The 18383-nt window shown below is 45.7% G+C and overlaps 1 protein-coding gene across 1 annotated transcript in view; it reads right to left on the bottom strand.

Annotated features, from left to right (window-relative positions):
- Window positions 1-18383, bottom strand: part of MGAT5B (alpha-1,6-mannosylglycoprotein 6-beta-N-acetylglucosaminyltransferase B) — a 230759-nt gene that overhangs the window by 172029 nt on the left and 40347 nt on the right. The window contains exons 2-3 of the mRNA XM_069752113.1: window positions 4087-4214; window positions 2355-2467 (exon numbers count right to left, since the gene is read on the bottom strand). Of these exons, the coding sequence (XP_069608214.1) occupies window positions 2355-2467; window positions 4087-4154 (181 nt within the window). The 5' untranslated portion in view covers window positions 4155-4214. The remainder of the gene's footprint in view (window positions 1-2354; window positions 2468-4086; window positions 4215-18383) is intronic.

The raw sequence follows: 18383 nt of genomic DNA, 5'->3' as shown, positions 1-18383 counted from the left end.
CCAACTCCAGGGCTCCACTTTTCAGCTACATGCAAATGTGGCATTATCCTCAATCACAAACTTATATAACAATGAACTTGGTAGATTGTTAAATGAATAAGGTTCTGTCTTTGTCTGTACATCGTGATTCAAGTACACTGCTGAAAAAAATAAAGGGAACACTTAAATAACAGAATATAACTCCAAGTAAATCAAACTTCTGTGAAATCAAACTATCCACTTAGGAAGCAATACTGTTTGACAATCAATTTTACATGCTGTTGTGCAAATGGAATAGACAACAGATGGAAATTATTGGCAATTATCAAAACACACTCAATAAAGGAGTGGTTATGCAGGTGGGGACCACATACCATATCTGAGTACCAATGCTTTCTGGCTGATGTTTTGGTCACTTTTGAATGTTGGTTGTGCTTTCACACTCGTGGTTGCATGAGACAAAATCTACAACTCACACAAGTGGCTCAGGTAGTGCAGCTCATCCAGGATGGCACATCAATGCGAGCTGTGGCAAGAAGGTTTGCTGTGTCTGTCGGCGTAGTGTCCAGAGGCTGGAGGCACTACCAGGAGACAGGCCAGTACACCAGGAGATGTGGAGGGGGCCGTAGGAGGGCAACAGCCCAGCAGCAGGACCGCTAACTCAGCCTTTGTGCAAGGATGAACAGGAGGAGCACTGCCAGAGCCCTGCAAAATGACCTCCAGCAGGCCACAAATGTGAATGTGTCTGCACAAACGGTTAGAAACCGACTCCATGAGGATGGTCTGAGTGCCTGACGTCCACAGATGGGAGTTGTGCTCACAGCCCAACACCGTGCAGGACGCTTGGCATTTGCCACAGAACACCAGGATTGGCAAATTCGCCACTGGCGCCCTGTGCTCTTCACAGATGAAAGCAGGTTCACACTGAGCACATGTGACAGACGTGACAGAGTCTGGAGATGCCGTGGAGAGTGATATGCTGCTTGCAACATGACCGGTTTGGCAGTGGGTCAGTAATGGTGTGGGGTGGCCTTTCTTTGGAGGGCCGCACAGCCCTCCATGTGTTTGCCAGTGGTAGCCTGACTGCCATTAGGTACCGAGTAGTGATGAGCAAGTATACTGGTTGCTCCGGTTTTCCCGAGCACGCTCAGTTGATCTCTGAGTATTTGTAAGTGCTTGGAGATTTAGTTTTCGTTGCCTCAGCTGCATGATTTACAGCTGATAGACAGCTTGAGTACATGTAGGGATTCCCTAGCAACTAGGCAACCCCTACATGTACTCAGGCTGGCTAGCAGCCGTAAATAATGCAGCTGCGTCATCAAAAACTAAATCTCCAAGCAGTTACAAATACTCGGAGACCAACCGAGCGTGCTCGGGAAAACCTGAGCAACGAGTACACTTGCTCATCACTAGTACCGAGATAAGATCCTCAGACCCCTTGTGAGACCATATGTTGGTGAGGTTGGCCCTGGGTTCCTCCTAATGCAGGACAATGCCAGACCTCATGTGGCTGGAGTGTGTTAGCAGTTCCTGCAAGATGAAGGCATTGCAGCTATGGACTGGTCTGTATGTTCCCCAGACCTGAATCCGATTGAACACATCTGGGACATCATGTCTCGCACCATCCACCAACGTCACGTTGCACCACAGACTGTCCAGGAGTTGGCGGATGCTTTAGTCCAGGTCTGGAAGGAGATCCCTCAGGAGACCATCCGCCGCCTCATCAGGAGCATACCCTGGCGTTGTAGGGAGGTCATACAGGCACCTGGAGGGCACACACACTACTGAGCATAATTTCCTTGTCTTGAGGCATTTCCACTGAAGTTGGATCAGTCTGTAACTTCATTTTACACTTTGATTTTGAGCATCATTGCAACTCCAGGCCTCCATGGGATATTAGTTGTGATTTACGCTGATAATTTTTAGGTTTTATTGTTCTCAACACATTCCACTATGTAATGAATAAAGATTTACAACTGGAATATTTCATTTAGTGATATCTAGGATGTGGGATTTTAGTGTTCCCTTTATTTTTTTGAGCAGTGTATATTATGCCAAATACTGCTCATATAATAGGGTGATGGACCACTCATGCACAGGGGCCCACAGGAGGATTCTCCTGTTTTCCTGTGGGCCAGTCCAAGCCTGTCAGAGCGTATGCATTAAGCCAAAGAAAGCATACGTGACCTATGCTAAATTCACAAGGGAGACTGGAAGACCTTTGTTCTCGTGATTTGTGATCCTAGTTATCCCACCCCCAATAACCTGTCAGCTGTCCAGTGGATAAAGGCTTGCTTTATTCGACAATATTATATAATATTACTAACTAGATTAATATTTGGATAACCGTTACATGTTTTTTGCAAAGTGCTAACCTTCTGTTCTGATAGTAAATGGAGAATCTGCTAATCGCTTGGCTGAAAACTGTCCACCAAGTGAGGTCATCAGGAAGCAAAGAGTAAAAAATCCGATCCCCAGGACGAAAATTCTACAGGCAAAGGATAAAAAAAGATAAAAGATTATGTATGAAAGATACTATGACATTTACCAGAATAACAATCTCATCAGAATTCCAAGGCAATGACTAGCATTTCTCATGTATATCCCATAAGTTTCCGTTAACGTCCTAAATTTTTTGATGACTAAAGATAAAACAGGCTATTATAGAAAGATAAATACAGATTTAAGCTATATATAAACTAGGTATATACTATAGGCACTTTATATCGATCTCTTTATAAAATTATCATTTCGAGCTCTATTCTTGCCACAAATAAGGGAATTAATGATTCTTGAAGCAAAGAGTTTTTGTAAATGGTACATTCTCTAAACTGGATAAAGTTGGCAGTGGGGGGCAAAAGGATCAGTGCCAGGACCAATTTTTTTTAACTCTCAATAATAACCTTTTGGATGGGATTGAGAGTAAAGTATCAGTCTTTGCTAATGACATGAAACTTTATAGGACAATAACAACAGATTTGGACTGTATGATATTACAGAACTATCTGGATAAGATGTCTGCATGGATAAACACATGGAAGATGAGGTTTAATGCAGATAAAAGTAGGGTAAGGCACCTAGGACAGAGTGATCTTATTGCTGCATATACATTGAATGGGAGTACACTCGGAACTACAGAACAGAAGGAATTGGGTATTCTGGTTACAAGTAAGCTGAGCAAGCACTGCTGCCTGACATTGTTCTGGAAAGTCTTCAAAGCTGCCTGACATTGAGTACAGCTACTCAATGTCAGGCAGCAGGTGCAAAAGCAAACAAGATTTTAGGGAGTATAAAAAGAGGCATAACAACTTGTGATAACAATGTATAATTACTAGTGATGAGTGAGTATGCTCGTTGCTCGAGTGGTCTCCGACTATTTGTGAGTGCTCGGAGATTTAGTTTTTGTTGAAGCAGCTGGATGATTTGTGGCTAAATCTCCGAGCACTGGCAAATACTCGGAGACCACCCGAGCGTGCTCGGGAAAACCCGAGCAACGAGTATACTCGCTCATCACTAATAATTGCCCCTCTATAAATCACTTTTAAGGCCACATCTTGAATATGGGATCCAGTTTTGGGATTTATCTTTTCAAGCGGATATTGGAAAGCTAAAGTTGGTTGAAAGGCAGGCAACTAGATTATAACATGAGCTTAAAGGCTTCTTCTATAATGACAGGTTAGAAAACCTTATGCATAGGATGATGGGATAACTTGCTTGCTGATAGCTGGAGGTCCAAACATTGAGACCCCAAGTGATCCTCAGATTGAAGCTCTGGATGTCCGAGAACAGGGCTCTAGCCCCATCCTGAATGAAGCAGAGGTGTGCATGCTCGGCCTCCGATCCAGTCATTTTTCTTTTGAACTGCCAGATAAAGGGCTCACAGAGATGGGTTCTGACAGCAACTAGCAAGTTATCCCTTATCTCATAGATAGGGGATAATTTGATTTTTATCCTTTTAATATACCTTTAATTAATTTTCACCAAATACAAATTTTGCAATTGCATTAGCTGGTTTATAAGCTGGTATGCAATGATATAAAACGAGGAACTGGTCTACATTTAGCTCTATATTTCAACACCAATTTTAAACTTTTAGAATATACTTACCGGAACGGCCTGAGTGTGAGAAAACATCTTCGCACCAAAACCTTTCCATCAGAGTTGACAGACAGCATATTTGTACCCTAATGTTAAACTCCAGATGAATTCGCTCCAGAGTCTTCCAGCGCTCCACCCTAAGACCAAATATCCACACTATTATGAATGAAGCATATACTAAAATTTGTTACTACATTATATAGTTGTAATATAATAAATTCTAAATTCTATATATCCTGGCATTTATCGACCTTGTGAGTATTTTTTATTGTATTGTTAAGACTAAAAGTATAGTTATGTATTTAAAGATATGTGAAAAATATCATGTTTTATTTGAAGTAAAATAAAGCAAGATCATTACACTTTGTCAAACAAGTGTTGGGAGATGTCCCTGGACCAGACTCCCAATATTGATGAACTGCATTATTAGCAAACAAGAAGATAAGGAATTGACCAAGAGTCACAAAATAACAAGTGAAAAACAAAACCAAGCAAAGTGGTAAGACCCAGCACCAAGCAAGGTGTCAAGACCCAGCACCAAGCAAAGGGTCAAGACCCAGCAAAAAGCAAAGTGTCAAAACCCAGCACAAAGCAAAGTGTCAATACCTAGCACTAAGCAATGCAGCAAAACCCAGCACCAAGAAAGGCAGCAAGACACAGTAACAAACAAATGCAGGTATCTGTAATCCGTATTTTATTTCTGCAGCATTACATTACTGTTTGGATTGTTGTTCAGAATGCAGTTTATTGGCTAATGTTATTTGTACATTGCCTGACAGTGAGGGTATGTGCACACGTTCAGGTTTTTTTGTGTTTTTTTCACGTCTTTTTGCGATAAAAACGCGATAAAACCACAATAGAAACCGCAGACATATGCATCCTATCATTTAGAATGCATTCTGCAATTTTTGTGCACATGATGCATTTTTTCCGCAAAAAAAACGCATTGCGGTAAAAAAAGCAACATGTTCATTAATTTTGCGGATTTTCTGCGTTTTTCCCGCTATTCTATGCATTTGGGGAAAAAAGTACAAAAAATGCACAAAAAACGTGTCAAACGCACAAAAACGTGAAAAAAACGCATGCGGATTTCTGGCAGAAATGTCCGGGTTTTGTCAGGAAAATTTCTGCAAGAAATCCTGACGTGTGCACATACCCTGAATGTAGTCACTATATACTTCTGCCTAAATATTCCTAGATGTAAATCAGAAGTGTACTTAGACTGAAACAAGACTAGAACAGTAAAATAAGGAGTCTTGAAAAGCTTTAGTTTAGAGATAATACAAAATTAAAGAGCGCTTTTAGAGAGCAAATAGTGATATAACCTAATGTCCACTGAGGAAATCATCTTCAAAGGCTTCAGTCCTACCTCGTTCTCATATTATGATAGTCCCACTTAGTTTTTGGATATTGAGGCAGACCTTTGTGCCTAGCCTGGTGCCGCTAGAGATCACTATGTCTATATCCATCTTTTACACAGCACATACAATTATTAGATTTGATGGCAGGGGAGAAAGAATAATGCAAAAAGTAAAGAATAAAGAGCGACTGTACAATGGCTTAATCATCCTAACCTCCGAAGTAGACATTGCAGGATGCACAGAGCAGACATGTTCTAGTAGTGTAAAATATCAGTTTTCTCAATTCTTATAGTTTGCCTGTTTTATGTTCGGAATGGAGAATCATACGTGGCCAACATGTGCACAACTCAGACAACGGTCACCAATGAAAGTAAATGTTCTAAAGCACAATGGATAGGTGGTCTGTGTGGAAAAATTGCAGCAGCAGTCTGGTCTGTTTTGCATGGAGATGCACATGGATACAGTCACCTAAGTTTTATGTGATCATGATTGGCGCATAAATTAGTACATTTGTCTGAACGTAGCCTTAAACAGGTTGAAGGCTAATGGCTAGATACTCCATTGCACTGGATCTAGGCTCTTATGGATTAGAGATGGTGCAAAAGGATCAACTCTATCATTTATCTTTACAGTCAAAGTCCACTGTTGGACACAGACCGAAAAGGGCCCCTGTGCAAGAACAGTATGTGGGTCCTTTACAGTCCAAAACCTCATTATTGTCACGGCCACTCCTTCTGCGGCCGTGCCTGCTGCCGGGACCACCGCCGCTCCCCCCACTTATACTTACCCGCTGCGGCGCGCTTCTCCTGCAGGCGCGCGACCTCTCTTTCATTCTTCTCCGCTCCCTGGTTCTCGTCAGGTGCGTGTGCGCACCGCCCACTCCAGCACTTCCCCTTTCTGGTTTACAGGTACTCTGTATCTTCTCTCTGTGATCCTGGAGGACCGTGACCCGGAAGTCCTTCAGCACTCCATGTATTTAAGGCGATTCCTTCCTCTGCTCCTTGCCTGTCAGTCACTTGTGCGTCTGTGACTCAGGTCCACCTTTGTCTTTGCACTGCCTGTTTTGAGTCTCCACTCTGTCCAGCCAGTTCAGCTTCTCTGTCTCTCCCAGGCTTCCTTGTCTCCTCGTCCTGTCCAGTCCTCCCAGTGTCCTCTCCGTACTCTTTTAGTCTGGTGTCTCTGTCCTGTCCTGCTTCCTTTGTGTCTTCCCTTTCGCAGTGCTCCTTTGGTCTCGCCTGTACCCAGCTCTTACCAAACTGTACTTCATCTTACCCCGCTCTGTCCGTCCCACACCTAGCTTCTCTATTTTGTACCTCCTACTACCAGTCTCTGGGTTCCAGCTTCTGCGGCAATAGTCTCCCTTGGGTCTGCCCCTAATGCTCCCTGTATAGGGGGTGGTCTACCTGGTCAGCTCACCCTTGGGAGGTTCATTGTCGTGAATCTGCGGGTCCACTCCAGGTGTTCCAAAATATATCACAGTACAGACAGGCCATTGACCCCGCTGGTACCCTGACTCCTACCCAGACGGAATTATTGTTCCTTAGGGAGAATCAGTCTAGGATTATGTCCTTTTTGAAAACCTTGGAATCTCATCTCGTCCATGCAGGCCGATTCTGGGAGCGCTTCGCAGTTAGCAAGTCTCCAACAGGAGCTGGCCCAACAGTGTGACACTCAAGCTCATATTCTAAATTTTATGGCTTTTGTGGATGATCGTCTTCGCGCCCTCCAGTCTTCGGCTCCCGTCTCTTCTCTGGCCTCGGCTCATCGCCCACCTCCCCGTCTAGCTAAACCTCCTCGCTATAGTGGGGGATCCAAAATTGTGTAGTGGGTTTTTAAATCAATGCCAGCTTCATTTTGAGTTACTTCCCATGCAGTATCCCACTGATCTAAAGGGGCTTTTGTAATCTCTCACTTAGAGGGTGAGGCTTTGGCGTGGGTTAATCCTCTCTGGGAGAGGGATGATCCCCTTGTTTCTCAACTCTCCACCTTCTTTGATACTTTTCACAAAGTGTTTGATGAAATGGGTCATTTGGCCTCTACCACCGAGTCTCTGTTCAAGCTTGAACAAGGTACGCTTTCGGTGGGCCAATATGCTATCCGGTTTCGCACCCTTTCATCCGAATTAGGATGGAATAATGAGGCTTTGGTGGGAGCCTTCTCCTCGAATTAAGGATGAGTTGGCGGGTCGTGATACTCTGACTTCCTTGGAGCATCTTATCTCGTTGGCAACCCGCACTGACTTACGTTTTCAAGAACGTTCTCAAGAATCCGCTAGAGAGAGGACATTTCCTCGACTTCCTCCTGTTTCTCCTACTCTTCCCGTCCTTGGTCTGAGTCTTCTTCTGCCTGTTCTGAGTCTCCGCTCTGTCCAGTCAGTTTAGCTTCTCTGCCTTTCCCAGTCTTCCTTGTCTCCTCGTCCAGACCAGCCTTCCCAGTGTCCGCTCCATATTCTGTTAGTCTGGTGTCTCTGTCCTGTCCTGCTTCCTTTGTGTCTTCCCCTTCTCAGTGCTCCTTTAGTCTCGCCTGTACTCAGCTCTTACCAAACTGTACTTCATCTTACCCCGCTCTGTCCGTCCTACGCCCAGCTTCTCTATTTTGTACATCGTACTACCTGTCTCCGGGTTCCAGCGTCTGCGGCAATAGTCTCCCTTGGGTCTGCCCCTAACGCTCCCTGTATAGGGGGCGGTCTACCTGGTCAGCTCACCCTTTGGAGGTTCCTTGTCATAGATCTGCGGGTCCACTCCAGGTGTTCCAAAAAATCTCACAATTATAATTCAAAATTCCACCTGTTTTGGAGGTGGAAATGGCCCCCTTATATTTTGGGCTTCTGTGCGACTGCACCAATTGCACCAATGATATGTCTGTCCCTGTCAAAGTCTATTACGTAGAGATTAGAAATTGTGCAAATCAATCTGCATGACCCCAACCATCAGCCATGTCAGTAATCTGTGGGGGCTGGGAACGGGAGCCCTGAGAAGCACTTCTACCTCTTGCATTCACGGCTGCTGTTTTGATTAGCCATTCTAGCGCCACGTCACATGTGTCACACTGCAATGATGACATTACACCAGGCCAACTAATCAAAAGAAGAGCCGCAGATGCCATCGGGTAGCGGGCGGTTCTCAGGGCTACTGTTCAATGGTCACAGATACTGATATGGCCACTGTACCGGATCCTGCAATTTTATTTGCACCAGTTCTAATAAAGATATTATCGTTGTGTCATGACAGACAAAACATAAGTTATGTTACTCATTATAGTTGCCACTTGTCTAATAATTTCTGGTCTAGCATATTCAAACTTGGAGGAGCACATCAATGTTCACAATTCCTTAAAATGAGGTACAAGATTCTGATCTGATTAGTTTCTTCATAAATTATTATTATATAATGTATTTGACATACCTCCCAACTTTTGAAGAAGGCAAGGAGGGACAAAAGTAGCGGTGCGCGCAGTGCGCCGTGGCAAATTTTAGGCCACACTCTGACCACGCCCATTTCACAACTGGTCACACCCATATCCACGCCCCAACCACACCCATTTAACACTGTTGATCACACTGTTTTATAAACAGAAAAAAATATGGCCACACAGTGCTCCATACTGTATAATGGCCACACGTGATGATCAATATTGTATAATGGCCACACAGTGCCCCATATTGTATAATGGCCCCACATGATGCTGAATACTGTATAATGGCCACACAGTGCTGCATAATGTATAATGGTCACACATGATGCTCAGTACTTTATAATGGCCACACAATGCTCCATACTGTATAATGGCCCCACATGATGCTCCATACTGTAAAATGGCCACACAGTGCTCCATACTGTATAATGGCCCCACATGATGCTCAATAGTGTATAATGGCCACACAGTGCTCCATACTGTATAATGGCCACACAGTGCTCCATACTGTATAATGTCCACACATGATGCTCAATACTGTATAATGGCCACACATGATGCTCAATACTGTGTAATGGCCACACAGTGTTCCATACTGTATACTAGCCACACATGATGCTCAATACTTTATAATGGCCACACAGTGCTCCATACTGTATAATGGCCCCACAGTGCTCCATACTGTATAATTGCCACACATGATGCTCCATACTGTATAATGACCACACATGATGTTCCATACAGTATAATGACCACACAGTGCTGCATACTGTATAATGGCCACACATGATGCTATGCTCATTACTGTATAATGGCCACACAGTGCTCCATGCTGTATAATGGCCACACAGTGCTCCATACTGTATAATGGCCACACATGATGCTCAATAATGTATAATGGCCACACATGATGCTCAATACTGTGTAATGGCCACACAGTGCTCCATACTGTATAATGACCACACAGTGCTCCATACTGTATAATGGCCACACAGTGCTCCATACTGTATAATGGCCACACAGTGCTCCATACTGTATAATGGCCACACATGATGCTCAATACTGTATAATGGCCACACATGATGCTCCATACTGTATAATGGTCCCACATGATGCTCCATACTGTATAATGGCCACACTGCTCCATACTGTGTAATGGCCACACATGATGCTCCATACTGTAAAATGGCCACACATGATGCTCCATACTGTATAATGGCCACACAGTGCTCCATACTGTATAATGGCCCCACATGATGCTCAATACTGTATAATGAACACACAGTGCTCCATACTGTATAATGACCACGCAGTGCTCCATACTGTATAATGGCTCCACATGATGCTCCATACTGTATAATGGCCACACTGCTCCATACTGTGTAATGACCACACATGATGCTCCATACTGTATAATGGCCACACAGTGCTCCATATTGTATAATGGTCCCACATGATGCTCCATACTGTATAATGGCCACACTGCTCCATACTGTGTAATGGCCACACATGATGCTTCACACTGTATAATGGTCACACATGATGCTCCATACTGTAAAATGGCCACACATGATGCTCCATACTGTATAATGGCCACACAGTGCTCCATACTGTATAATGGCCCCACATGATGCTCAGTACTGTATAATGAACATACAGTGCTCCATACTGTATAATGACCACGCAGTGCTCCATACTGTATAATGGCCCCACACGAAGCTCGATATTGTATAATGGCCACACAGTGCTCCATACTGTATAATGGCCACACATTGTTAGGACTGGCAGAATGCACCGAGTAAATAGTGAGATGATATTTGGTGCGTTCGCAGCCCGGGGTCCACCATGCAGGAAAGAACCTGCTGCTGGCAAATGGCACCCGGGGTCCACCATGCAGGAAAGAACCTGCTGCTGGCAAATGGCGGCACTATATGGCGGTGGAAGTGAACTCTGCTACATCACAGGGTCGTGGTACCGCACAAAGAGCGCAAGCAAAGAGTCACAGAACTCAATCCCAAGACTCGGGAATTTGTCAAGACCACTAGCGCTCGACACCGCTACTGGGTGTCAGACTATAACAAATAATAGTAAATTAAAGCACAAGAGTATGAGCAGTGCTGCACTGGCAGACGCCACCAACCACCCAGACTTGGGTTAGAGAAGCACTCTATTGGCGCACGGTGCCTCAAGGGCGGTCACAGCAATAGACGCTGTATCATGTGTTTTAATGTAGATAGCTTAGTCGGGCACTAGACAGCAGACATCCATATTTGGTGAGCAGTCATACACAAGGGAGGGGATGTAGAACGACTTGCACTCATCAACACACACACGTTTACAAATGTACACAAGCGTATGGCCGTGCGGTCATGCAAACCTTTTATAGCTGCAGCAAGTACAGGACCTTCCCAGAAGGACCAATGGGAGGCTGCCACAGAAGTTGAGCACCTTCAGGACCTTCCTAGAGAACCAATGGGATTTGCAGCAGTATCTGAGCATGTGACCCTTGATCTCCAGCGAGAGATCTGAACCTGGGCATGCTCAGAAGGGGAAAAGTAGGACTTAGTCCCAAAAACGTCTGCTCGCCGCTGCCCAGTACTGGCTACAATGACAGAAGCTAGAAAGGCAGCAGTAACCCTTTGCTCAGTCAGACTGAGCGAGACGCTGGGACCAACGTCTCCGCTGAGCAGACTCCACTGCGGCAGGAGAAGAATGGCAGACCGCAGCGGAGATGGCCCAAGATTCCCCCTGTGCAGAACTTGACCCCTAACACACATGATGCTCAATACTGTATTATGGCCCAATATACTGCTCCATACTGTATAATGGCCCCACATTGTGCTGTGTACAGTATAATGGCCCCACATGACGATTCCAGTGTACAGTCGGAGCTATAGCTATAGATGTGTCCCAGCAGCTCTGCTTACAATGCAGGCAAAGATTTCACCACCTGTCGCTCTCCACACTGCTGCCTCACAGATCCTGCACATTGCAATGTAGCCCAGCTCTGCGAACTCTGCATGCACTCAGACAACACTACTAGCTACTGGCTCCACTCCATAACTGCTGTAGTATATAAAGGATATATATATATATATACTGTGCCTACGACTAACAGGCACTGGATTGCTCTAACTGCTGCCACTACTCCTGGTTATAATACCTTGTACTGTAAGCACAGCAGGGCCAGCTGCATGTATGTGTGCAGTACACACACACACACACACACACACACACACACATACGTACCTCAGAATGTCCTCTCTCCCTCTCTGAACCACCGCCGCGGAAGAAGAAAATACGGAGAGGGCGTGGCCTAATACAAGGGGGCATGTCGGCTGCTTCTCCTGCTGGCTGGGCTGGAGAGGTAGCGTCCTGTGCGGGACTGTGGGGCACAGCCTCAAAATCGGGACAGTCCCGCAGTATGAGGGACGGTTGGGAGCTATTTTTGATGTATTAATATATCTTTTTAGTGGTTGTAGTTATATTTTGCAGATACAGAGCACCAAATTCCCTGCATATACATAATTATACTTCCTGTATCCTCCACTACATGGGGCACAGGAACTAAGAAGGTATTATACTACTGTATTACTGTGTTTAAGACTTGTTATGGAACATTCATGGTTAAAGTGGTTCAATCAACATCTAAAATGTGCTTGCAAAACCAATTTATCTCCTAAAAATCCATTCGGTTCTGATGAATAGAAGAATTTTTCAATTTACAGTTTACTGCTCATTGCCTAGGTTACTGACCACCTTCTGCAGTTTGTCAGAGGAGGCCAATTTCCTATGCAAGGATCACATCACTTACAAGCTCTTTGTTATACAGCTTGCAAGCTTTGCTCTGACATTAGAACTGGTCAGCTTCAGTGCCCCTGCACTCCTCTGAATGCTGCTCCTGCTTGCAGCATCAGAGATGATACAGTTTGGACTCTAGACTCAACATGCTGCTTGGCCAAACTGTCAACCATCAGGAGCGGACTGCAAACAGGAAGATGAGGGTCAGGGGAATGGTGAGCTCCAGAAACACACAATGCATACACATTAAAGGAAATCTGTCACTAAGTTTTTGCCATCTAATCAGAGAGCAGCATAATGAAGGGATAGAGACTCTGATTCCAGTGGTGTGTCACTTACTAGACTGCTTGCTGCAGTATCTATAAAAGCACAGTTTTATCAGCTGGAGATTATCACTAGAAGACTAGTAAATCTGCTGCCATGTAGTCCTTATTCAAGAGCTCTGTGGAGCACCCCCAGACACAGGGCCACAGGTTACTCAGTACCGGTCCTTTCGGTCTCAGTTCTGGGGTTGTCACGGTGGCTGGACCCGGTCCGTGATCCTGCTAAGGGGCGTCCAATAAAAGGGGTGATGGCAGTTTGTCAAGGTTTCGTGACGCCACCTGTGGTGTTCGGTCAGGGCGACCGACGCTGCTTGGGGTCCGCTGGGGTGATGGAATGACAGCTAGATGGTGTACCTTCCCACAAGTGAAGTATGTCCCCAGGGCTTCCCAGTAAGGTGGATGGTGATGGTGTGAGGCGCAGACAATAACGAGGACACAGGGTTGCAGTCTCTTTACCTCTTTACTGAAGACTTCAGGATCCTCAATCCAGAGCACGGTTAACAGGGCTGTCTGAGACCGGCCTATCCGAAGGCACATCCAGAGTTCCCTTTGCAGGTGGAAATCGTTGCCTACCACTAGCGCCTGTTTGTTGTAGTGCTTCCCTGCTGAGCATTCGGGATAGTCCTCACAACTTCTATTCTCGTTCTTTCTAATTCGTTCCAGTTCTTTCTAGTTCTTCATCCCCCAGTATGTTATGGCTAGGACGGGAAGGCTCGGAGTTCTTCCGGGACCCTAGAGACGCCCCTCTCCACGCATTGCCCCCTATGTCTGCTTAGTTGATGTAAGGTAGACAGCCAACCTATAATTAACTGTCCTGCGGAGTTTGAAATAAGGCATAGAGTCAGTTACTTCCTCGGTGTTCCGGCCACCGGCTACACGCCTCAGTAGGATGTTGCCGTTCTCCGGGCACGACTCCTACTGGCTCTCCTTTGTGCTTGATCTTGTTTCTCACTGTCCACAATATCCTTCGCTTCGTGTCTCTTTCTTAGGATACCGCCGTGGGGTGTGCAGGCGTGGTTCCGTAACGTTCTGTTCTAGTTTATAGGTGCCTGCCAGGGTCCCACGGCTGAGAGGGACCCCCCTGAATCTTCCCCGCAACACCCCCTGCCACAGGATGTTGCCTGGACAAAACCCAGACTAACTTCCTATCCAACCCCTAGTTTTACCAGTGTGAGGAGTGGCCTAGTAAATAAAACCTTTTGCTCCCCCTAGTGGCCGGAGTGTGAAGTGTAATGTGTGCTGGTGATACCTGGTCAGATGAACTCCTTTAGTGCCATCAGACGTACCATCACTCCCCTTAGTGGCAGAGCGACATTACTGCAACGACCAGGTCTCTGGGGCGCTGCATCTGTATAACCCCGCCCCATCATTGATTGGGAGTTTTCTGACTATGCACAGTGTACACAGAAAGCTGGCAATCAGTGGAGTGGGTGAGGATATACAGAGCTCAGTTTTCAGAGAACTGCTAGATCTGCAGCAGATTGAAAAGTAATAATATCAAAACTGCAGCAAGCAGCCCAGTAAGTGACGCATCACTGGAATCAGACGCCCCTACATTATGCTGCTGTCAGATAGGGTAGCAAAATCTCGAGACAGATTCCTTTTAAAGGGAACCTGTCACCTGAATTTGGCGGGACCAGTTTTGGGTCATATGGGCGGAATTTTCAGGTGTTTGATTCACCCTTTCCTTACCCGCTGGCTGCATGCTGGCCGCAATATTGGATTGAAGTTCATTCTCTGTCCTCCGTAGTACACGCCTGCGCAAGGTAATCTTGCTTTGTGCAGGCGTGTACTACGGAGGACAGAGAATGAACTTCAATCCAATATTTCGGCCAGCATGCAGCCAGCGGGTAAGGAAAGGGTGAATCAAACACCTGAAAACTCCGCCCATATGACCCAAAACTGGTCCCGCCAAATTCAGGTGACAGGTTCCCTTTAACAACTTCAAAATTTTGGAGAAAAGTCAGACCAAAGAAAAATATCTGTTGTTATGGAAACACAGTTGCTCTTATACACTGTAGTACACATTCCTGCTACTTGGGTCATGACGGCGTTCTATATTCAAGGTATGAGGTTAATATGTTCAATCCCTGACTGACATCAGATGCCATATCCTGCAGGTGAGTATTTAATACATTACAGGAGAGAGCAATAATTGCCATTTTATGCTTGTGACATAAAGTCTCCTGATTAACCTGCACGTTCATGTATAAGCTGGGACTTGTACTGGACACATATCATTTCTACCACACGTGTGATAATTTCCAGATCCATGGATACCTCATACTTAGTCTTGTCTTTTATGCAGCACATGACTTTGCTAAATGGGATTTGCAGATTTAGCCCACGTTCATATGTTCAGTATTTGGTGCGTTTTTTTTACATCAGTATTTGTAAGCCAAAACCAGGAGTGGGTGATAAATACAGAAGTGGTGACTAGAGTTGAGCGACCTTGACCTTTTTAGAGTCGAGCCGGGTTTCGCGAAACCCGACTATCTCAAAAGTCGGGTCGAGTGAAATCGGCCGATTATGACGTAAAGTCGGGATCGACCGAAACACGAAACCCAATGCAAGTCAATGGGGCAGCATAGTCGGCAGTGAGTGGGGGCCAGGAAAACACCTAGAGTGCCCATTTTAATGTCAAAACCATCCATTCTTCTTAATGAAGCTTGTCAAGCGTAATTTACCTTATAATAATTGGAAGGCATTTGAAATTGGGGGTCATTTGGCTAAAGTTGTGGTGGGTAGGGCTGGTTCAAGTAATTAGTGGGCCCAGGAAATCTGGACCACGTCACGGCAGTGGAGCAGGGAGAGGTAAGTATTTCAACTTTGCAAGTGCTGTGAACCTGAGCAAGCAGGGGGGGCCCACTCGTTGGCATTGGCACTGGCACAGGGCCCCTCAAAGTACAGCGGTGTGTTTGCACGGCGGGGGCGCCTCCCACCGGCAGCAACACTTTTGCGTACCATGAGAGGCCCTGTGCCAGTGACGTCGCCAACTAGTATTCCTCCCCCCACCTGATGAAGGAACCTGCACTTTCATCTGCACCTTCCTGTTTGTCCCCGTGTAAGGTGGTATGGTATGCGGGAAGGGGGACCTGACTTTCAGCAGGGTCACAATCTTGCAGTGTAGCGTGCACGGGAAATGTTGCGTTATGGGTCAATGTACCAGCAGACTCATCTATCACTGGCTGGGCAATGGGCAGGATGAGGAGGAAACACAGATATAGGCCCAAAGAATAAAGTGGGCTAAATGCAGTTCAAAATTGGTAACACAGGACTAATCAGGGGGCATTGCAGTGGAGGACAACTGGAATGAGAGGCTGACACAGAGAGTAGGCCCAAATCAGTAAGTAGTCGAAATGCAGTTCAAAATTGGCAACAGTAGTAAACAGGCGGCACAGCTTTGTTCAGTGGAGGAGAACAGCAAGGAGTGGCAGACACCGATAGTAGGCCCCAACCCAACTAGTAGGCCAAATGCAGTCTAACATTAACAACTACTTAACGAGCGCCTGAGAACGGAATTTCAGGACAGGAAACCAGGAGAACAGCAAGGAGCGGCAGACACCGATAGTAGGCCCCAAACCAACTAGTACGCCAAATGCAGTTGTTCCGTTTAACCACAATTTAATGAGAGCCTGAAGATAGAAGTTCAGGAAAGGCAACCTGGAGAACACCTTGGAGTGGAACACACCATCTCTCTACACCCCATACCCAATTTGTAGGTCTAATGCAGCGTAGTTTCCAACAACTACTAAACGAGAGCATGATGATCGAAGCATTGGCGAGGAAACCTGGGGAACACCTTGGAGTGGAACACACCATCTCTCTACACCCCATACCCAATTTGTAGGCCTAATGCAGCATAGTTTCCAACAACTACTAAACGAGAGCATGATGATCGAAGCATTGGCGAGGAAACCTGGGGAACACCTTGGAGTGGAACACACCATCTCTCTACAGTGGAACACACCATCTCTCTACACCCCATACCCAATTTGTAGGCCTAATGCAGCGTAGTTTCCAACAACTACTAAACGAGAGCCGGAAGATCGAAGCTCAGGAAAGGCAACCTGGAGAACACCTTGGAGTGGAACACACCATCTCTCTACACCCCATACCCAATTTGTAGGCCCAATGCAGCGTAGTTTCCAACAACTACTAAACGAGAGCCGGAAGATCGAAGCAATGGAGAGGAAACCTGGGGAACACCTTGGAGTGTAACACACCATCTCTCTACACCCCATACCCAATTTGTAGGCCTAATGCAGCGTAGTTTCCAACAACTACTAAACGAGAGCCGGAAGATCGAAGCAATGGAGAGGAAACCTGGGGAACACCTTGGAGTGTAACACACCATCTCTCTACACCCCATACCCAATTTGTAGGCCTAATGCAGCGTAGTTTCCAACAACTACTAAACGAGAGCCGGAAGATCGAAGCAATGGAGAGGAAACCTGGGGAACACCTTGGAGTGTAACACACCATCTCTCTACACCCCATACCCAATTTGTAGGCCTAATGCAGCGTAGTTTCCAACAACTACTAAACGAGAGCATGAAGATCGAAGCAATGGAGAGGAAACCTGGGGAACACCTTGGAGTGGAACACACCATCTCTCTACACCCCATACCCAATTTGTAGGCCTAATGCAGCGTAGTTTCCAACAACTACTAAACGAGAGCATGATGATCGAAGCATTGGCGAGGAAACCTGGGGAACACCTTGGAGTGGAACACACCATCTCTCTACAGTGGAACACACCATCTCTCTACACCCCATACCCAATTTGTAGGCCTAATGCAGCGTAGTTTCCAACAACTACTAAACGAGAGCCGGAAGATCGAAGCTCAGGAAAGGCAACCTGGGGAACACCTTGGAGTGGAACACACCATCTCTCTACACCCCATACCCAATTTGTAGGCCCAATGCAGCGTAGTTTCCAACAACTACTAAACGAGAGCCGGAAGATCGAAGCTCAGGAAAGGCAACCTGGGGAACACCTTGGAGTGTAACAAACCCTCTCTCTACACCACGGAAGGGCTGATTCTTAGGAAGGAAGGCTGTCGGAAAGAAGCAGGGCGCGTCCGAGGGTGATTATATTCTTATTAGGTATATACTCACCCTCGGACGCGCCCTGCTTCTTTATTTGTAATGAATGTTTATTTGCAATGTGGTTTTGACTTACTCTATTTTTTTGGTAAATAATGATTTTATTATTTTCATTGTTTTGCATCTTCTTGGCAATAATATAAAGAAGACGCGACAGGACAACACTCGGTGGATGCCATATCTGTGTTTAAAATTGAAAAAACCTTTCAGTTAACTACTTGCAGGAGAAAGTTATTGTAGCTGGTGGCCATTTTTAGTACTGTACCAGATTTTTGTTGTATGTGTTTGTTTTTAATGT

Source organism: Ranitomeya imitator, chromosome 2, assembly GCF_032444005.1.
Source record: "Ranitomeya imitator isolate aRanImi1 chromosome 2, aRanImi1.pri, whole genome shotgun sequence".
NCBI classification, from domain to species: Eukaryota; Metazoa; Chordata; class Amphibia; order Anura; family Dendrobatidae; genus Ranitomeya; species Ranitomeya imitator.
The sequence above is the reverse complement of the archived record's forward strand: the minus strand, read 5'-3'. Positions and strand labels throughout refer to the sequence as shown.